At 41.9% G+C, this 17,736-nt stretch overlaps 1 protein-coding gene across 7 annotated transcripts in view; it reads left to right on the top strand.

Moving 5' to 3' along the window:
* The first annotated feature begins 5,629 nt into the window (after positions 1-5,629).
* LOC137373929 (polypeptide N-acetylgalactosaminyltransferase 11-like) overlaps positions 5,630-17,736 on the top strand; it is a 38,986-nt gene continuing 26,879 nt past the window's right edge. For 2 of the 7 annotated variants that reach the window (XM_068039561.1, XM_068039554.1), the window contains exons 1-8: positions 5,630-5,821; positions 8,590-8,895; positions 9,673-9,796; positions 12,984-13,150; positions 13,800-13,961; positions 15,522-15,771; positions 16,113-16,230; positions 16,611-16,763. In XM_068039561.1, the coding sequence (XP_067895662.1) occupies positions 8,628-8,895; positions 9,673-9,796; positions 12,984-13,150; positions 13,800-13,961; positions 15,522-15,771; positions 16,113-16,230; positions 16,611-16,763 (1,242 nt within the window). In that variant the 5' untranslated portion in view covers positions 5,630-5,821; positions 8,590-8,627. Of the gene's footprint in view, positions 5,822-5,906; positions 5,944-6,083; positions 6,189-8,589; positions 8,896-9,672; positions 9,797-12,983; positions 13,151-13,799; positions 13,962-15,521; positions 15,772-16,112; positions 16,231-16,610; positions 16,764-17,736 lie in introns of those variants that run through there. The other 5 variants (XM_068039560.1, XM_068039557.1, XM_068039559.1 and 2 more) reach the window with 5 other exon arrangements.

The raw sequence follows: 17,736 nt of genomic DNA, 5'->3' as shown, positions 1-17,736 counted from the left end.
GAAAGGAAGGAGAGTAGCTAGGGGATAAGGAGGGACAGCTGGGAACATATCGGGATCTCCTCCTGAGGCCAAAAAAGGAAAGCACTGAGGGTGGGAGTGAGCTCCTGAATCCTCAGTGTTTCCATTGACAGAAGGTGGGACACCTTCGTGTGGATTGCTGAAAGTTATGGGGTAAACCTATGGGATTTATTGGGGTATACAAGGCTAATGCAGGGAGTATAACAGATCAAGCTGTAGCTCTGACTGCAGCTGTAAAGCCAAGTACAAACACTGCTGTGAGGGCAGGGAAGGTGAACAAGATACCTGAGAGCTATAGGGAATTCTTGACAAAAGGAAAAGTAACTCTTATCGCTCAAGTGAGGCAGGTAAACCTATAATTGTCCTTAGGGATACAGAAGCCACCCAACCACTTTTGCTGGGGAAAGGCATGACTTTTCCACCAGAGAGTGCATTAAATGCTAAGGATTTAGTGAACGGTATCGGCGGGGAGTATACACTCGTACCTTGGTATCGGGTGCACCTGGAGTGTAACCTAATGTCTGGAATGATAACGATAGGAGATGTCCATAGTTTGCCTGTAGACAGAGTTGACCTACTCCTGGCAAATGATTTGGCCAGAGCAAAGGTAGTAGCTTCTCCAAAAGCCACGGAAAAACCAAGTGAAGTCAAGGAGACAGACCAGTTGGAGGAAAAGGTTCCAGGAATTTTTCCTTCATGTGTAGTGACCCAAACAATGGCTAAACAAGTTCTATCATCGGAGGTCAAATTGTCACCACAGACATTTGGCTATCTGAAGCTTTTCTGGGGGATTTGGATAATCTGAAGGAAATGTTAGTAAGTTTTCTCTGATCAAGGCTCAGCAAGCCAGTCCAGAGTTAAGTAAAGTAGCACAATTGGCTCAAACTGAATTTGAAGCAGAGACAGTTCCGGAATGCTACTATATTAAAAATGGGATTCTGATGAGGAAGTGGAGACCTCCTCACAAACCTGCGGACGAATAACGGACGGTGGTTCACCAGATAGTGTGACCGCCCAAGTATCGCCAGGAAATATTAAGGATAGCCCATGAAATTCCTATGGCGGGACATGTAGCGATCTGGAAGACCCAATCAAGTATAAGTCAACATATTTATTGGCCAGGTCTTCACAAGGACGTGGTGCAGTTTTGTAAGACGTGCCATACGTGCCAGATTGTGCGAAAGCCACAACCGGCAATAAAACCGGCAGCTCTAATTCCCATACCAGCTTTTGGGGAATCGTTGAGGAGGGTATTGGTAGACTGTGTAGGATCTTTACCAAAAACAAAAGCAGGACATCAATATATACTCGTTATTATGATATGGCTATTTGGTTCCCAGAGGCCTTCCCTTGAGAACAATTTCTGCCAAGGTAGTGGTAGAGAGGTAACCCAGTTCTTCACTCAACATGGATTACCGATTGAGATTCAGTTGGATCAGGGTTCCAATTTTACGGATAAAACTTTTCAGGACGTTCGGAGTAGTCTGGTTGGAATACAGTTACAGTCCTCAGCATACCACCCATAAACCCAAGGGGCTTTAGAATGGTAACATCAGACACTCAAAAGAATGATCCAGGCACACTGTCATGAATATCCCCATGATTGGGACAAAGGGTGGAATTTCTTTTGTTTGCCACCTGAGATTCACCTAATGAGTCTACCGGTTTTAGTCCTTTTGAATTAGTTTATGGACATGAGGTAAGAGGTTCTCTAAAACTAATCAACAAAAGGGTTTGAGAATAGAAGGATGAATCTTTCATGTTCGATTATGTATCTGTGTCCTTGTGAAGACCTGGCAAATAAATATGTCAACTTATACATGCTTGTGTCTTCCAGATCCCTACATATCCCGCCTTAGGAATTTCATGGGTTATCCTTAATATTTCCTGGCGATACGTGGGCAGTACCACTATCTGTATACCAGCACATCATCAAGGTAAACCACACAGTTAGGAACACTGGCTACCACTTGGTTCATTAGTCTCTGGAAAGTTGCTGGGGCATTTTTAGCCCGAATGGCATAATTTGGCATTGGAAAAGACCGTCTGGTGCGACAAAAGCCAATATTTCTTTAGCTCAGGGTGTTAAAGGAACTTGCCAGTATGCCTTTAACAAATCTATTTTTGTAAGAAATGTGGCACTGCCAGCTCTGTCAATATAGCCTTCCAAGCGAGGAATTGGGTAAGAGTCTGCCTTTGTTACTGTGTTAACCTTTCTGTAGTCTATGCAAAATCTAGATGAACCATCAAGCTTAGGTCTCCACACAACTAGGGAACCACTGTCCATTCTTCGTCCGCAAGTCTGAGGAGGTCTCCATTTCCTCATAAGAGTCTCATTTACGAGAGCCTGCAAAGTGGCTCAGGGACACCTTAAAGCTTCACAAACAATGATGAAGAAATGGGCAGACCAACATGCCAAGACCTGAACATTTCAACCAGGGGATGATGTGTTAGTATTACTGCCTTTACAGGATGAACCACTGAAAGCACGGTTCAGTGGTCCATGTAGAGTAGTCAAAAGGATTAGTAAAGTAAATTATTTGATTGACACCCCAGATCGCAGGAAAAAGAATCAGCTGTGTCACATCAATATGTTGAAACAATATCACCAACGGGAGGAGGATAAGCAAGCACAGATATGTCAGATAGTAAGGACAGTGACGGACAAAAGGGATAGTGAGGATGAAGCAGAAGGAGGCTTAGACAATTTCTAAATTGAACCTCCTGCCATCTGATTAGCTAATACTGAATTGTGAGGGAGATTAGACACTACGCTTTCATATTTAGATGCAGAACAATGAGGAGACCTAACAAGGCTATTCACAGCATTTAAAGGACAAACCAGGATGTACAACCTTAGCCATACATGATGTGGATGTAGGAGAATCCTCTCCTATAAAACAGCATACTTATTGCTTAGGTCCAGAGAAACAGACCCAGGTGAAAGCAGAAATCCAATACATATTGGAAAACCACCTAATTGAACCCAGTCAAAGCAGCTGGAATTCCCTAGTTGTGTTATAACCTAAGCTTGATGGTTCATCTAGATTTTGCATAAACTACAGAAGGGTTAACACAGTAAAAAAGGCAGACTCCTTCCCAATTCCTTGCTTGGAAGACTATATTGACAGAGTTGACAGTGCCACGTTTCTTACAAAAATAGATTTGTTAAAAGGATACTGGCAGATTCCTTGAACACCCCGAGATAAAGAAATATTGGCTTTTGTCGCAACAGTCGGTCTTTTCCAATGCCAAGTGATGCCATTCAGGCTAAAAATGTCCCAGCAACTTTCCAGAGACAAATGAACCATGTGGTAGCCAGTGTTCCTAGCTGTGTGGTTTACCTTGATGATGTGCTGGTATACAGTGACACTTGGAAGGACCACTTAGAATAACTAAAATTTCTGTTTAGAAAATTACAGTCGGCAGATTTGCTAATAAACCTTGCCCAAAGTGAATTTCCAAAATTGAGGCTCATGGAATAGGAGGGTCAGTATTAAATTGAATAAAAACTTGGTTCAAGGATAGAAAACAGTGAGTCATAGTAAATAGTTGCTCTTCAGACTGGTGGATGTTCCCCAAGAGTAGTCCTGGGACCACTGCTTTTTTTGATATATATGAGTTGGATCTGGGAATAAAGAGTAGAATCTCAAAATTTGTTGACGACAACAAACCTGGAGGTGCGGCAAACAGTGAGGATGATATGATCCGCCTGCAACAGTAGGATAGCAAAATGCACAGAGAGGTGGCAGATGGAATACTGACAAATGTGAGGTGATGCATTTTTGCAGAAGGAATGGGGAGAGGCAATATACCTAATGACACAGTTCTAAAGAGCTTGCAAGAACAGAGGGACATGGGGGTGCACATGCATAGATTATTGAAGGTGGCAGGACATATTGAAAGAATGGTTTGTAAAGCATATGGAATCTTGGGATTCATAAAGAGAGGCATTCAGTACAAAAACAGGGAAGTTATGCTGAACTTTTATTTAGCTCTGGTTAGGCCCCAACTGGAGATTTACCAAAATGCTTCTAGGCATGGAAGATTTTAGTTACAAGGTTAGGTTGAAAAAGCTGGCATTGATCACCTTAGAACAAAGAGATTGAGGGGAGATTTAATCGAATTGTACAAAATTATGACAGGCTTGGATAAGGAAAAACTGTTCCCATTGACAAATAGTACTCGGATTAGAGGACATAGATTGAAAGTTTGGGGCAAAAGATGCAGGGGGAATATGAGTAAGAACTTTTTTTTTTACACAGCAGGTGGTAATGACCTGGAACTCGCTGCTCACAAAGGTAATGGAAGCAGAGAGGATGAATGACCTCAAGAGGAAGTTGAAATAGACTTGCAGGGCTATGGGATTGAGCCAGGGAGTGGGACTGACTGCATAGTTCTGTGGAAAGCCAGTATGAACGTGATGGGCCAAATGGCCTCCTTCTGTGCTGTAAATGACTCTTTGACTCTCCTCTGTTACTTTCTCCAGCCCGACAAGCCCTTGGGCTTTCTGCACTTCTCCAATTCTGGCCTCTTGCATACCCCATTTTTAATTGCTCCACCATTGGCAGCTGTTCTTTCAGCTGCCTTGCCCCTATCTCTGGAATGTCCTCCATAAATTTCTCATCGTCTCTATCTCTCTCCTCCTTTGAGAAGCATAAAATTACAGAGAACTATTAATAGATTAAACAAGTGGGCAAAACTGTGGAAAATGGATTTCAATGTAGGCAAATATGATTCACCTTGGAGGGAGCACAGTGTAGATTTATTGGATTGATACCTGGGCTATGAGGGTTAAATTATGATGTGAGGGTTATATTGCCCTGAATTTAAAAGGTTAAGGGGGTGATCTGATCAATTTTTTCAAGATTATAAAGAGAACGTATAGGGTAGAGTGAAACTATTTTGGTGGTTTGCAATTCTAAGACTAAGGGCCATAATCTAAAAATTAGGGCCAGACTATTTAAGAGCGAAGTTAGGAAACACTTCTAGAGTCTGCATGGAGTCTACAGAACAGAAATAGACCATTCTGTCCAACTGGTCTATGCCACCATTTGTGTTCCACAAGAGCTTCCTCTAGCTCCGCTTCATCTAACCCCATCAACATATCGTATTTCCTCATTTTATCTAGTTTATCATATTTATCTAGTGCCCATATTAAAATGTAACATTCTAATATTACATTAAAATTGAACAAGTTTAATAATTCCCCATTGAGACTCCTAACCGCTTTCCCTCGGGGTTTTGAATCACAATGAATGACCGATTGCTGAAACAAAAACAAGAAATGCTGGAATCACTCAGCAGGTCTGGCAGCAGCTGTGGAAAGAGAAGCAGAGTTAGCGTTTCGGGTCAGTGACCCTTCTTCGGAACTGACAAATATTAGAAAAGTCACAGATTATATCCCGTCGGAGAAAAGAGCAGAACTTCTTCAAGGTAGGCATTCCTGGAAGAGAAGTGGCAACCGATTGCTGAGTCTGTAGCTACAGCGTTCCTCCTGGGCCACTTTTAAACCCCGCTCCCAGCTGATCGGTGACGGCGGGTGGCCACCCCGCCCCAGCCGAACGTCAATCATCGGCCGCCCCGCCCCCTCCACTCCACGGTCACCCACAATGCCTCGGTATATTGACAGCAGTCTCGCGCGGACAGTGGGACGGTGAAGCGGGAATAGAAGTCACCGAGCAAAGGACTTGGTACAGTAGGCGGATCCGGGCACCCATTAACTGAGATAACGTCGGGGAGTAGTGACTGGCACTGTGGGCATGCGGAGGGGCTGCAATCCTCCTGAACAATATCTAATCTGGTAAATGGCGTCGCGCGCGGATTCGGTTGGGGCTGTCCGCGTCTGCGCAGTACCTGCTCCCGGCCAGAATAAAGAACGGAGCTCAGCGGCTGGGGACCAGTGGTTGGAGGTGGCTGGCTCGGGTAAACCAATTGGCGGCAGGTGGCTGGCTGGGGTAAACCAATTGGAGGCAGGTGGCTGGCTGGGGTAAACCAATTGGAGGCAGGTGGCTGGCTGGGGTAAACCAATTGGCGGCAGGTGGCTGGCTGGGGTAAACCAATTGGCGGCAGGTGGCTGGCCTGTTTATCAATGGCTGATGAATGTTGGGCCTTGTTCCCTGATCTCCGCTATCAACTTTCCCTTGTTTTCAGTGATGCTGCTGAGTTTGGTGCCAGTCAATTTTTGTTCTAAAATTTTGAATGTGCTTTCAATGTATTATAAAAGTGTTTGGGTTTGCAGTCAGCTCGCCTGCCTACTCATTCCCTGCCCATTCCCCTCTGCTCCATGTACAAGGGCTGTGGGGGTGGATGTTGTAGTGTTGCAATCAGTTAATTTTAAACAGACCTGCTAACCTTATGCAAGGTTTAAAGGAATTAAGTAAATATGCTAATCAGTTGATGGTTTGCAAGTAACTTAATACATTTTAAATGTACTTGGAAGGCTTGGAAGTTTTAAATAAAATTAGGGTGTGAATACTTGGTGTGGTAGACTATTAACAAAATAGATGTATGTCATCTGTTTGGCTGGAAATGTTGCAGTTTGATTAAGATGAGTAGGAAATTGGCGGATGTATAGAAGTTGGAGACCTTATCTCCGTCTTAACCTATCTGATTTATTGTGTCCCTTTTCTATTTTAGCTACCAATATCTGTTGTTTGCAACCCTGCCAGGTTGAATGGGCAGAGAAGAGTATATATATTTTTTTATTAAGAGACTAGTTAACATTCTTATATCACTAATATGTTTTCCCATCATCTCTTACAGATGGAAGGATGTCAATCTAGTCTTAGTTAATATCGTGTACCCATCCCAAAATACTAACCAACCATGAGTCATTCTTGAAGTGTTGTCAATATTCCAATTTTAAGAGGGCAGTCAGATTTTGCATAGCAAGATCTCATCAATATCAATGAGAGAGAAATGATAATCTGCTTTAGTGCTGTTGATTGAAGGAATTTCTTTTTGATCTGGACACTGGGCGAACTCCTTTGCTCTTTGAATAGTGCTGTGCTTCATGTTCCCTTGTAACTTTTAAAATTGTTTATTGTAATGTCCCATTTTAAACATTTGATTGTATATTCATCTGTTGGGTAATGGTAAATGTAGATTCTTGTATAGCATATAGATTATCTACAGTACTGGCATTTTGTTTTCTTGAAAGGTTGCTTTAGAGATTTTGTGCTGTTGAATTGTTTTCAACTGAATTCGAATGTGTCTATGTTTTTTTTCTAATTTGCCACATATAAGTTTTAAAATTAGTAAGCTTAGTTTTTAACTTTTCTGAAAAGTATGTGAAATTTCTATTATATAATAACACCTGGGGCAGAATTTTTAGGTTCTGTCGAAGTCAGGAATGGAAGCGGACAGTGCCAGTTTCCCAACCGTGTTCCTGGCGCTGGCCATTTTAGGGAAGGCAGGTTTGGGGCCCAGCAAGACTGCCTGTCCTCACAAGGCTCATTAAGAACCTTTTATTAAAGGAGGCCGACTGGAATTTTTCAGTTGCCCAATGGGGTGGGGCTGCTGTTTTACCACCTGCAGGCATGTGCCCAGTAGCGGGTCAGTGTGCTGACGTTCCAGGCGGGTCTTCAAGCCCTCGCTACCTACCTGGGTGTGGGTGCAACCTAAGGTTGCCCTGTGAAGAGGTTTCCCTGTCCCGCTGCACACACCACACCCCTCCCCTCCCCTTCCCCCCCCTCCCCCCTCCCCCCAAGGTGGCTTGACTGCTTTTTGTTTTTAATTCGAATTTTTAAAGTTGGTGAGAGGACACCTCCATGTTCAGGTGTCCTCTCAGTTACTCGCCCTTTGCTGCAGCCTGCTGCTCTTAAACTGGAAGGCCTCTGGCCCTCCAGCTTTGAGAACCTGCCTACCATCCTTAATTGGACAGGGAACCTGTCTCCATGCCTACTAAGGGGGGCACCCTGCTCAGAAACGCAAAGAGTGACTGTTTCTCCCACAACGCCCACCCCCCCCCCCCACCCCCAACACTCTGGGATGGGTTCGGAACCCAGGAAGAGACCAGACTACTATTTCCCACACCCAAAGTGAAGATGCAGCCTATTTGGCATCATATAGCATGGAAAGAGGCTGTTCAGGCCATCATGTCTGTTCTGGCTCTTTGGAAGAGCTATCCAATTTGTCCTACTCTCTTGTTCTTTCCATAGCCCTTCAATTTTTTTCTCCATTTCTAAAATGATTGTTGAATCTGCTTCCACTACCTTGTCAGGAGGTACATTCAAGATCATCAGAAGTTACTGCATTTTTTTCCAATTATCTTGTATTTGTGTCCTCTGGTTACTGACCCTTCTGCCATGGGGAAACTTTTTCTCTTCACTCGTATCAAAACCCCTCAATTTTGAACATTATTAAATCATTTTAACTTCTAGGAATAACAGTCCCAGCTTCTGTAGTCTTTTTGCTTGATCAACAAAACATCCTCTGCTAATGGTTTTTACATGTGGATTTTGGACATGCTGTAGCTTCTAGTTTCTTTACTGTACTCATCTTTATCAGTGGGTGTGACAATTGCTGACTGTTTCATTCTGAGTTATCAATTTTGTTTTGTCTTTTCAGAGTGACAAGAATGGGCCTCTGACAATGCTAGGATTACCATGGGTAGTATCAGGTTCCACTATTTCTGCTATGGATGCCTTTTTTCTTCATTGATTTGGACATTTCTCCTTTTTATCTATTTCAATTTAAATTGGGAAAAATATACTTTCAGTAATGTGCCCTTCCAGGGGAATCCAGGAATTGTGCAGAAATTCCAGCCTCCAATAACAAACAGTCATAAATGGCTTCCTGAATTTCAGCAACATGCTCAGTTTATGAAATCTATTCATAAAGAATCCAAGAAAATGGAACAGTTTCCTGAGCTTGGTGAGTAGCTTATTCTTGGACAGAATTCTTTGAATGTAATGGATGCACGACTGTTAACCCAACAAAACAGTATCATTCAATAATCTGTGATCCTGTGTTAGCAGTCAAAATCTGTACTGCATTTTATAGTGAATGATCTTGGTTATGTATTCCTCTTAATTCCACTGGTTGCATCTATAAAATACAATCTAATCAAATAACTGACCATTTTGACAAATCCCAGTTTTGCTTTTATTGTCTCGAGTAAGCTAGTATTGCCTTGTATAACTAGTTATATCCACATATAGCTTGGATGGTTGGACATTTTTGCCAAGTAAAGAGAATTGTGTAAATGGGCCGTTTCTCTGGCTTGAAATATTTCTTATGGATAATGGAAGCCACTGCGGTGTGGACGAGAGCTATCATGGGACATGGAACAAGCCATATTCAACTAATTTTGGTGTTGCATAGCCTCAGAGGCTGATGCTTTTGGGATGTGCAAACAGTCAACTCCTGAAGCAAAGAGGTAGTGGCCTGTGTACAGTAGCAGAGTATGTTGTGGCATACATGCTGCTCATCATAATCTTTTAAGGCTGACTATTTCCTCAAAAGGTGTTGCCTTGGTGAATTAAGCTTTATCAAAATTGCCATTGTACTTGGAATTTGAAGCAAATTGCAAAATTCACATAGGATTTGTATCTGAGTTAAGAATTTAAATATGCTAGATATAAAATGCAAATTTTCAATTTTCTCTGGGATTTTAGCAATACTAGTAAATTCAAACTTTTCTTTTTTCAGGAAGGATTTTCAATGAAGCTGATCAGGAGGTTCGGGATATGGGATACCAGAAACATGCATTCAACGTGCTCATCAGTAATCGCTTGGGTTATCATCGGCATATTCCCGATACCAGAGATCCAAAGCAAGTCCTGCACTTTTTTAATGAAATGCATTGAGTAGACTCAAGTTATCCTCAATGCAAGAGAGCATCAACATTTTTAAATATCCAGAATTTATTTAGAAATTTGTAGTAAATACTAATTAAGTTCATTACATTGATTTTTTTTTTTAACCTTTTGACTTTATTGCATTAAGTGAAAACAAAATGGTATTTACTCTACAGTAGAACCTCTATTACCTTGCAATAATGGAGGGATGCCTCTGGTGGATCATGGAAATTTGCAGATAGTGGTGAATCTACTTGTGTTGGTCCTCGGAGATATCAATATCCTTGGTATGGGTGTGGAAGCAAGTATAAGCTGAATAATAACTAAATTTAATCTCTCTAGTTGATTTTTGTCAGGAGGAGGTTGTGTTAGAGGTCTCTGCAATGAGATGCTACCTTGTACAAAGCTTTATTCCATTAAAAAAGTTCTGGTGGATAATCATGAAAGATGATTTAGAGGGTAGATCCTGGACATCCATTACATATGACTATCTTTTTTTTTTTAAATCACAACTCATAGTAACATACAATGGCATAGCCCACTGCAAATATTAGTACAATATTGCTGCTTGGAGAGCCTTCCTGTAGTGGTATATATGGCTGAGGTAGTTGCATTGTTTTTAATTCTTTCATGGGATGTGGACATTGCTGGCAAGACCAGCACTTGTTGCACATGCCTAATTGCCCCTGACAACTGAGTGGTTTGCTCGGCCATTTCAGAGGGCAGTTGAGTCAACCGCATTGCTGTAGTAATCTCTGGATTACACCCAGTGCAACATGCAAGTGAGTAGAAATGGAAAGATGAGGATCAATGAGTGGCTTGAGGATGGTGCAGGAGGGAGGGCCTCAGATTCTTGGGTCATTGGGACCAGTTCTGGGACACGAGGCACCTTAACAAGACTGAGACCAATGTCCTCACAGGGAGATTCACAAGTGTGGCTGGGGAGGGTTTAATCTAAATTGATGGGGGTGGGTGCATAAAGAGTGAGAGTGTTGGCTAGTACTAGAGAAGGAAGTAATACCATATTGGATAGGAGCAGACTAAGAAGGACTACAAGGTTTACAATGCATGAATATAAATGCACAAAGTGTAATGAATAAGGTTGGTGAGCTGCAAGCACAAATAACCATGTGGGAATATGAACGAGTGGCAATAATGGAAATTTGGCTTAAATGGTGAGGACTGGGCACTTAATATTCAAGGATACAAAATGTTCCAAAAAGATAGGGAAGGTAAATCGGGAGGTGGGGTGGCAGTACTAATTTAGGGAAGATGTTGTAGTGGTGGAAAGAGGGATGCCCTTGAGGGGGCAAGGACACAATCCATTTGGTTAGAGGTGAGAAGCATAAAGGGTATGATCATGCTACTGGGAGTATTCTGTCGACCTCCAAATAGAGAGCGAGGAGCAAATCTGCAGGGAAATCCGAGCTATGCAAATGCTATAGAGTGGTGAGATTGGGACTTTAATTACCCAAATATTAATAGGGATAATGTTGGAGTTAAGGAGGAGGAGGAATTTCTGAAATGTGTTCAGGCGAACTTCTTTGACCAGTATGTTCTTGGTCCAACTAGGAAGGAGGCATTGCTGGACCTGGTGCTAGAGAATGAGGTGGACCAGGTCTGTGAGGAAACACTTGAGTAAGAGTGATCTAAACCTTATGATGCAACAATTAGTAATGGAAAAGTGCAAGGAACAATCTAAAGTAGAACTTCTAAATTGGAAGAGGGCTAACTTCAATGGGATGAGAAGAGATCTAGCCAGGGTAAAATGGAACCAAAGACTGATAGGAAAAACTAATGGGCAATCTTTGAGGAAATGTTTCAGGTGGGAACCAAAGCCAGGCTCCTTGGATGATGGAATTATAAAATATGATGGAATTTTTTTTAAAAAGTGTATGATGCATGTCGGGTGAACTCATCAAATGAGAACCAGGCCAAATACAATAAGTTGAGAGAGGAATTGAAGAAGAAAACAAGAATAGCGAAGAGAATAGAATGGCAGTTAACATAAAAGGAAACCCAAAAATCATCTGGCATATGAATAGTAAGTGGAAGTATGGAGAAGCAGATAGTGAGGATGATACCAATTGGCTGCAACAGGACATAGGCTAGCAAAATGGGCAGGCAAATGGAATTTAATAGAGAAGTGTGAGGTGATGCATTTTGGCAGAAAGTCTAGGGAGAGACAATATAGATTAACTGGCATAGGTCTAAAGAGTGGACAGGGAAGCTGGGGGTTCACATGCGTAGATCTTTGAAGGTGGCAGGACATTGAGAGAGTAGTTAGCAAAAGCATATGGGGTCTTGAGTTTCATAAATAGAGGTATAAAGTACAAGAGCAGGGAAGTTATGCTGAACCTTTCCAAAGCTCTGGTTAGGCCACAACCAGAGAATTGCATCCAGTTTTGGTCACCACACTTTAGGAAGGATGTGACGGTCCTTGAGAGAATGCAGAGGAGATTTACCAGAATGGTTCTAGGGATGAGGGAGTTCAACTACAAGGTTAGGCTGGAGAAGCTAGGATTGTTCTTGGAGCAAAGGAGGTTGAGGGAGATCTGGTAGAAGTGTACAAGATAATGACTCTACCTTAGCCAAAACAAAGAAAATCTGTTCCCATTAGGCGATGGTACAAGGAATAGGGGAGACAGGTTGAAGGTTTTGGACAAGAGATGCAGGGGTGATGTGAGGAAGAACTGCGAGTGATAACCTGGAATGCTCTAGCTGCGAGGGTGGTAGAAGCAGAGATGATGGATTTCAAAATGAAATTGGATAGGCACTTGACGGAAATCAGCTTAAAAGGGCTGTGGGAATGGGACTGATTGGATTTCTGTGCAGAGCTGGCATGGGCATGATGGGCTGAGTGGCCTCCTGTGCTATAATGACTGACTCTACGACTCTGACAACTGTTATAAGGCCTCTTGGTTTCTGATTTAATCTTTGCAGATTAAAGATATTTTGCAAAGTTTAAACTGTACAGATGAACATGAGTTCAGTGTGCTATTTTATAATGTCCAGGGGGTGCTAATGCATTTTATGTTGCACAATTTCATTTACATTAGAAGATTGTTTTGAAAAAATAGCTACCAATTTTATTCAACAAAATGTTGAAGTGACTACTGGGAAAAAAAGTTATGGTTTGATTGTAAGCTTTGTTTTTCTTAGATGTAAAGAAAAGAGCTACCCTGTCAATTTACCATCTGCTAGCATTATTATCTGCTTTTATAATGAAGCATTATCTGCACTGCTTCGGACAGTTCACAGCATCCTGGATCGCACTCCTGCATACCTATTACATGAAATTATCCTAGTGGATGATAGAAGTGATTTCAGTGAGTAAATGTACTTTTTTTATTCATCTTCGTCCATATCCCCTTTTTAAAAAGAACTGATCTCTTATTTTTGTCCCTTGCATTGGTTGGTACTATCAAGTAATAAAATCAAAATATTATATTGGCTTCTATATAACCTATTCCAGTCTTGTAAAATTCGCATGAAATATTTTTTCTAAATCCCCTCCCAGCTAGCAAAATGGGTCTTCATGCTAGATTATTTTATTTAGATACAGCATTGAAACAGGCCCTTCGGCCCACCGAGTCTGTGCCAACCATCAACCACCCATTTATACTAATCCTACATTAATCCCATATTCCTTACCACATCCCCACCTTCCCTTAATTCTCCTACCACCTACCTACACTAGGGGCAATTTACAATGGCCAATTTACCTATCAACCTGCAAGTTTTTGGCTGTGGGAAGAAACCGGAGCACCCGGTGGAAACCCACGCGGTCATAGGGAGGACTTGCAAACTCCATACAGGCAGTACCCAGAACCGAACCAGAGTCACTGGAGCTGTGAGGCTGCGGTGCTAACCACTGTGGGGCCCTAAACTTCCTGCCCCTTCTCCTCCTCCTTTTCCCACCACCCCCCCCACCCCCCATGCCACCATTCCAGCTGATACTTTGTTTTCCTTTTTCAGTTGAATTGAAAGATGAGCTAGAGAAGTACATTGACAACAACCAACTTAAAAAAGTAAAACTGATCAGGAATGTAATGCGAGAAGGACTAATACGTGGCAGAATGGTTGGATCGTCTCATGCAACCGGTACCAGATTTGTTTTAGTTTGGCTTACATTACATTGTAAGTGACTTTTTGGTAAACTTGGAGGGATAAGAGGTGGACTTTGCAGAACTTGGAAATGGCCATTTTTTGTTTCAAGTGGCCTTTTTAGTACATTGCCTGAGTAACTTGGTCAATCTTTCACTCACTTAGGATTCCTATCCTTTTCGGCTTTTTTTTTTCACTGTACCATAATCTATAATTAAAAGGTGGGTGAGCATATTGCAAGGCTGCACAATCCAAGAGTTTTGATGTTTAAAAACCACAGTAGTTTTATGCAGTTGGTAGAACCCCCACCAAACTTGTTTTAGAGGTATGGATGAAGGGCCTTGAATCAGACTGTCGAAGCAAGAAAAGACTATTCTGCTTGTCAAGCTAGCTCCTTCCAGAGTCCTTTTTTATACAAGTACCTCTCCTACATCCTACTCCTTTTATCCTATTCATTATAGCAACAAGCTGTTTCTTAAAAGAAATCAGTATCCTGGCCTCAACTACCCTATCAGGCAACCTGTTAAGCTGCAACCTGCACATACTTGTGTGTCTTCCAAGATGCAGAAAAATAATCATATTTCCCTGAGATAGATATTCCCTGATGACAGTTGTGACTCCTTATGGAACCTTAGCTTGAAGTCAGCCTCAGTCTAATTCCACTGCATATCAGCAGCTATGAAACCAGATGGTGTAATTAACTCATCTAAGTCTTAAGGTTTATCATATTTTACCATATGAGCACCTGATCACATTCCCATCTTTGTTTTTAAAAAGAATTGCCAGCAACCACTGCATGCAACTCCTGTATTAGAGGTTGTTGCCTGTTGTAAGGAAAATTCTTGTGATTTTTGTAGAAAGTTAATGAAAGAATTCCCTTTTTGTAGAGGGGAATTGATGATACCAGCAGCAGGTCGTCATTTCTGTTGACCATGTGAGTCACTGGTCAGAAAGCCCATTTATGCCATAGAGATACAGCACCGAAACAGGCCCTTTGGCCCACCGAGTCCACATCGACCATCAACCACCCATTTATACTAACCCTACATTAATCCCATTTTCCCTCTCACATCCCCACCTTCCCTCAATTCTCCTACCACCTACCTACACTAGGGGCAATTTGTACACTAGCCAATTTACCTATCAACCCGCAAGTCTTTGGTATGTGGGAGGAAACCGGAGCACCCGGAGGAAACCCACACGGTCACAGGGAGAATTTGCAAACTCCGCACAGGCAGTACCTAGAACCGAACCCGGGTCGCTGTAGCTGTGAGGCTGCGGCGCTAGCCACTGCGCCGCCCTTGACTCATCCTTTCAGAAAGACCCTACAGTAAGCGCCTTCCCAATTTCACATCAAAACATCCAGCAGTTTCTTCAGCGAGCTCATGGTTTTCTTTTGCCTCATATTGTACGCCAGAAACTCATCTATTGGCTATGGGAATGACATTCTGCAAACTAATCCTATATTTACTTTACCATACTTTGAACCTGCTTATTCAGCTTTGAATTCTGTTCTGAATTTACCTTTTATTGAAGCTTCATTTGATTTACTGTGGATTTTCATCAATTATAGCTATTTATTATATTTTCCAGGTGATGTGCTGGTGTTCCTTGATAGTCATTGTGAAGTAAATGAAATGTGGCTACAGCCTCTCCTGGCTCCAATCAAGGAGGATCACAGCACTGTAGTCTGCCCATTAATTGATATCATCAATGCTGACACACTAACCTACAGCTCTTCTCCAATAGTGAAAGGAGGGTTTAATTGGGGACTGCATTTCAAGTGGGATCCTGTGCCTATCTCACTGCTGAATGGACCAGAAGGAGCAACTGAACCATTCAAGTACTAATCCTGTGTTTTTTTTTTCTTTTTTTTTTGTGTGGGGGGAGTTGTCTAAAATGGGAAGCTGTGTAATACTTGGACTATTGTGGAGTGGTTACCCTCAAGCTATACATCACCAACTGTCTCTCTCAAATGGGAGAGGTGTTTATGGTTCTTTGGGACATTGGCTACAACAGCAATACTGATTATCAGATCCAAATACTAGAAAGCGAACTCTTGCTCACAGCTGGGTAGGCCTCGAACTAGAAAAATAATTTTGTGCAGATTTAAAACTTTTGGTTTGTTGCAGTTCAGAGTTTCAATGTGATTAGACTGAAGAATGTTTGTGTTCCCTCATTCAGATCACCTACAATGGCAGGAGGACTGTTTGCAATGAACCGGGATTACTTCAATAAACTTGGGCAGTATGACAGTGGCATGGATATTTGGGGAGGGGAAAACCTGGAAATTTCCTTTAGGGTAACTTTCCCCTCCACCTCTTAATATCTAAGAATTCTTTTAATTACACACTAACATTTCTAATTGATTCTCATTTGTGTTGTGTGATCTATACTTCTGACTTCCATCAAAGTTAGGTACTTATTCCACGTGGGGTCTGCTGTGGTTTTTCTTGCTTGTTGGTCAGATCAGTAAATACACTTATGGATTTATCACTAACTTATGAAAATTAACTAGGGATATGTTCATAGCAATTAATCTTTTTTTAGTATTTTATCTGGTAGTAACTGACGCTCAAACTGATAGAAAATGTATAACTTGTCCAAATATCTAGTATGCAAAATTTGAGTTTTAGAATACCTTTTCCCACTATACAAAAAATTTATTATTGTTTGGCTCAGATTTGGATGTGCGGTGGGCAGCTGAAAATAGTTCCATGTTCTCGTGTTGGACATATATTCCGCAAATGGCGGCCATATGGTTCACCAGGGGGAGTGGATACCATGGCATACAACTCTCTGCGTCTTTCTCATGTATGGATGGATGGATATAAGGTATGCATTTACAAGGGGATGTTTCACTGGTTAGTTTTAGTGAAAGATACAGGAAACCAGCTGCAGCAATGTACAAGTCAGTTGACAAAAGACATTATATCATGCAAGTTAATATACATCTTTTAGCAAAAAACCCCTCAGTAAGTGTAAGAATGGCTACCAATCCAGGAAGGGTGGCTGAAAGCTTTGGTGAAAAGGTGAGTTTTTTTTTATAAAGAAGGATGAAGAGTTTCTGGAATAGGATGCCAGAGCTTGTACTGTTCTGCTAATGGTGGGCAAGGAGTCAGAGGAATCACGTGTTTGTGTACAGGAAATTGCTGCGGAAGCAATGGAGATTTTAACTTGAACAGGATTTTCAATTTAATGTGTTGGGGTACAGATTACAAGCTAGGACTTTGTGCAAGGTAAGTGTTTGGTTGCATTTTGGACAAGCTAGAATTTATGAAGGATGGGATGCCACCAAGAAAACATTTGAAGTTGAGTTTGGATGTAGCAGAAGGTAAGATTGGGACGACCACACAATGATTCTCTGGAGAAGGTTGTGATGTTTGCAGGACTGGATGATGGACAGGCAGACTGACCGAGAAACCAATGAGGGGTTGGTCTTGAAGTAGAGCTGGATGCTATCAGTATTCATGTGCCTGTGAATGATGTCACCGGCACTTTGTAAGTGGAGTAGGCCTAGGTTAGATTCTCGCTGTCTGAAGGTAATAGTGTGAAGGGGAAGACAAACCATTGTTAGAAGTGCATTGGTACGTTGAATTAAATTTCTGGAATTGAGGGCCATGTCAAAATTTGATGGTAGTAAATGATCTAATCGATAGTCTTGAATGGTGGTTGATTTGGTGGGAATGAAAGGGTTATTGAGGGGGGGTGGTGATGGCAGTTTTGAGAGCAAGCAGGATAGTGCCTGAGAAGAGGAACCCATTTAAAATGTCAACTAGCTTAGGGGCCAGGAAGTGGATTTAGGTGG

The sequence above is a fragment of the Heterodontus francisci genome, chromosome 9 (assembly GCF_036365525.1).
Source record: "Heterodontus francisci isolate sHetFra1 chromosome 9, sHetFra1.hap1, whole genome shotgun sequence".
Taxonomy (NCBI): Eukaryota; Metazoa; Chordata; class Chondrichthyes; order Heterodontiformes; family Heterodontidae; genus Heterodontus; species Heterodontus francisci.
This window is presented reverse-complemented; position numbering and strand designations above follow the sequence as displayed.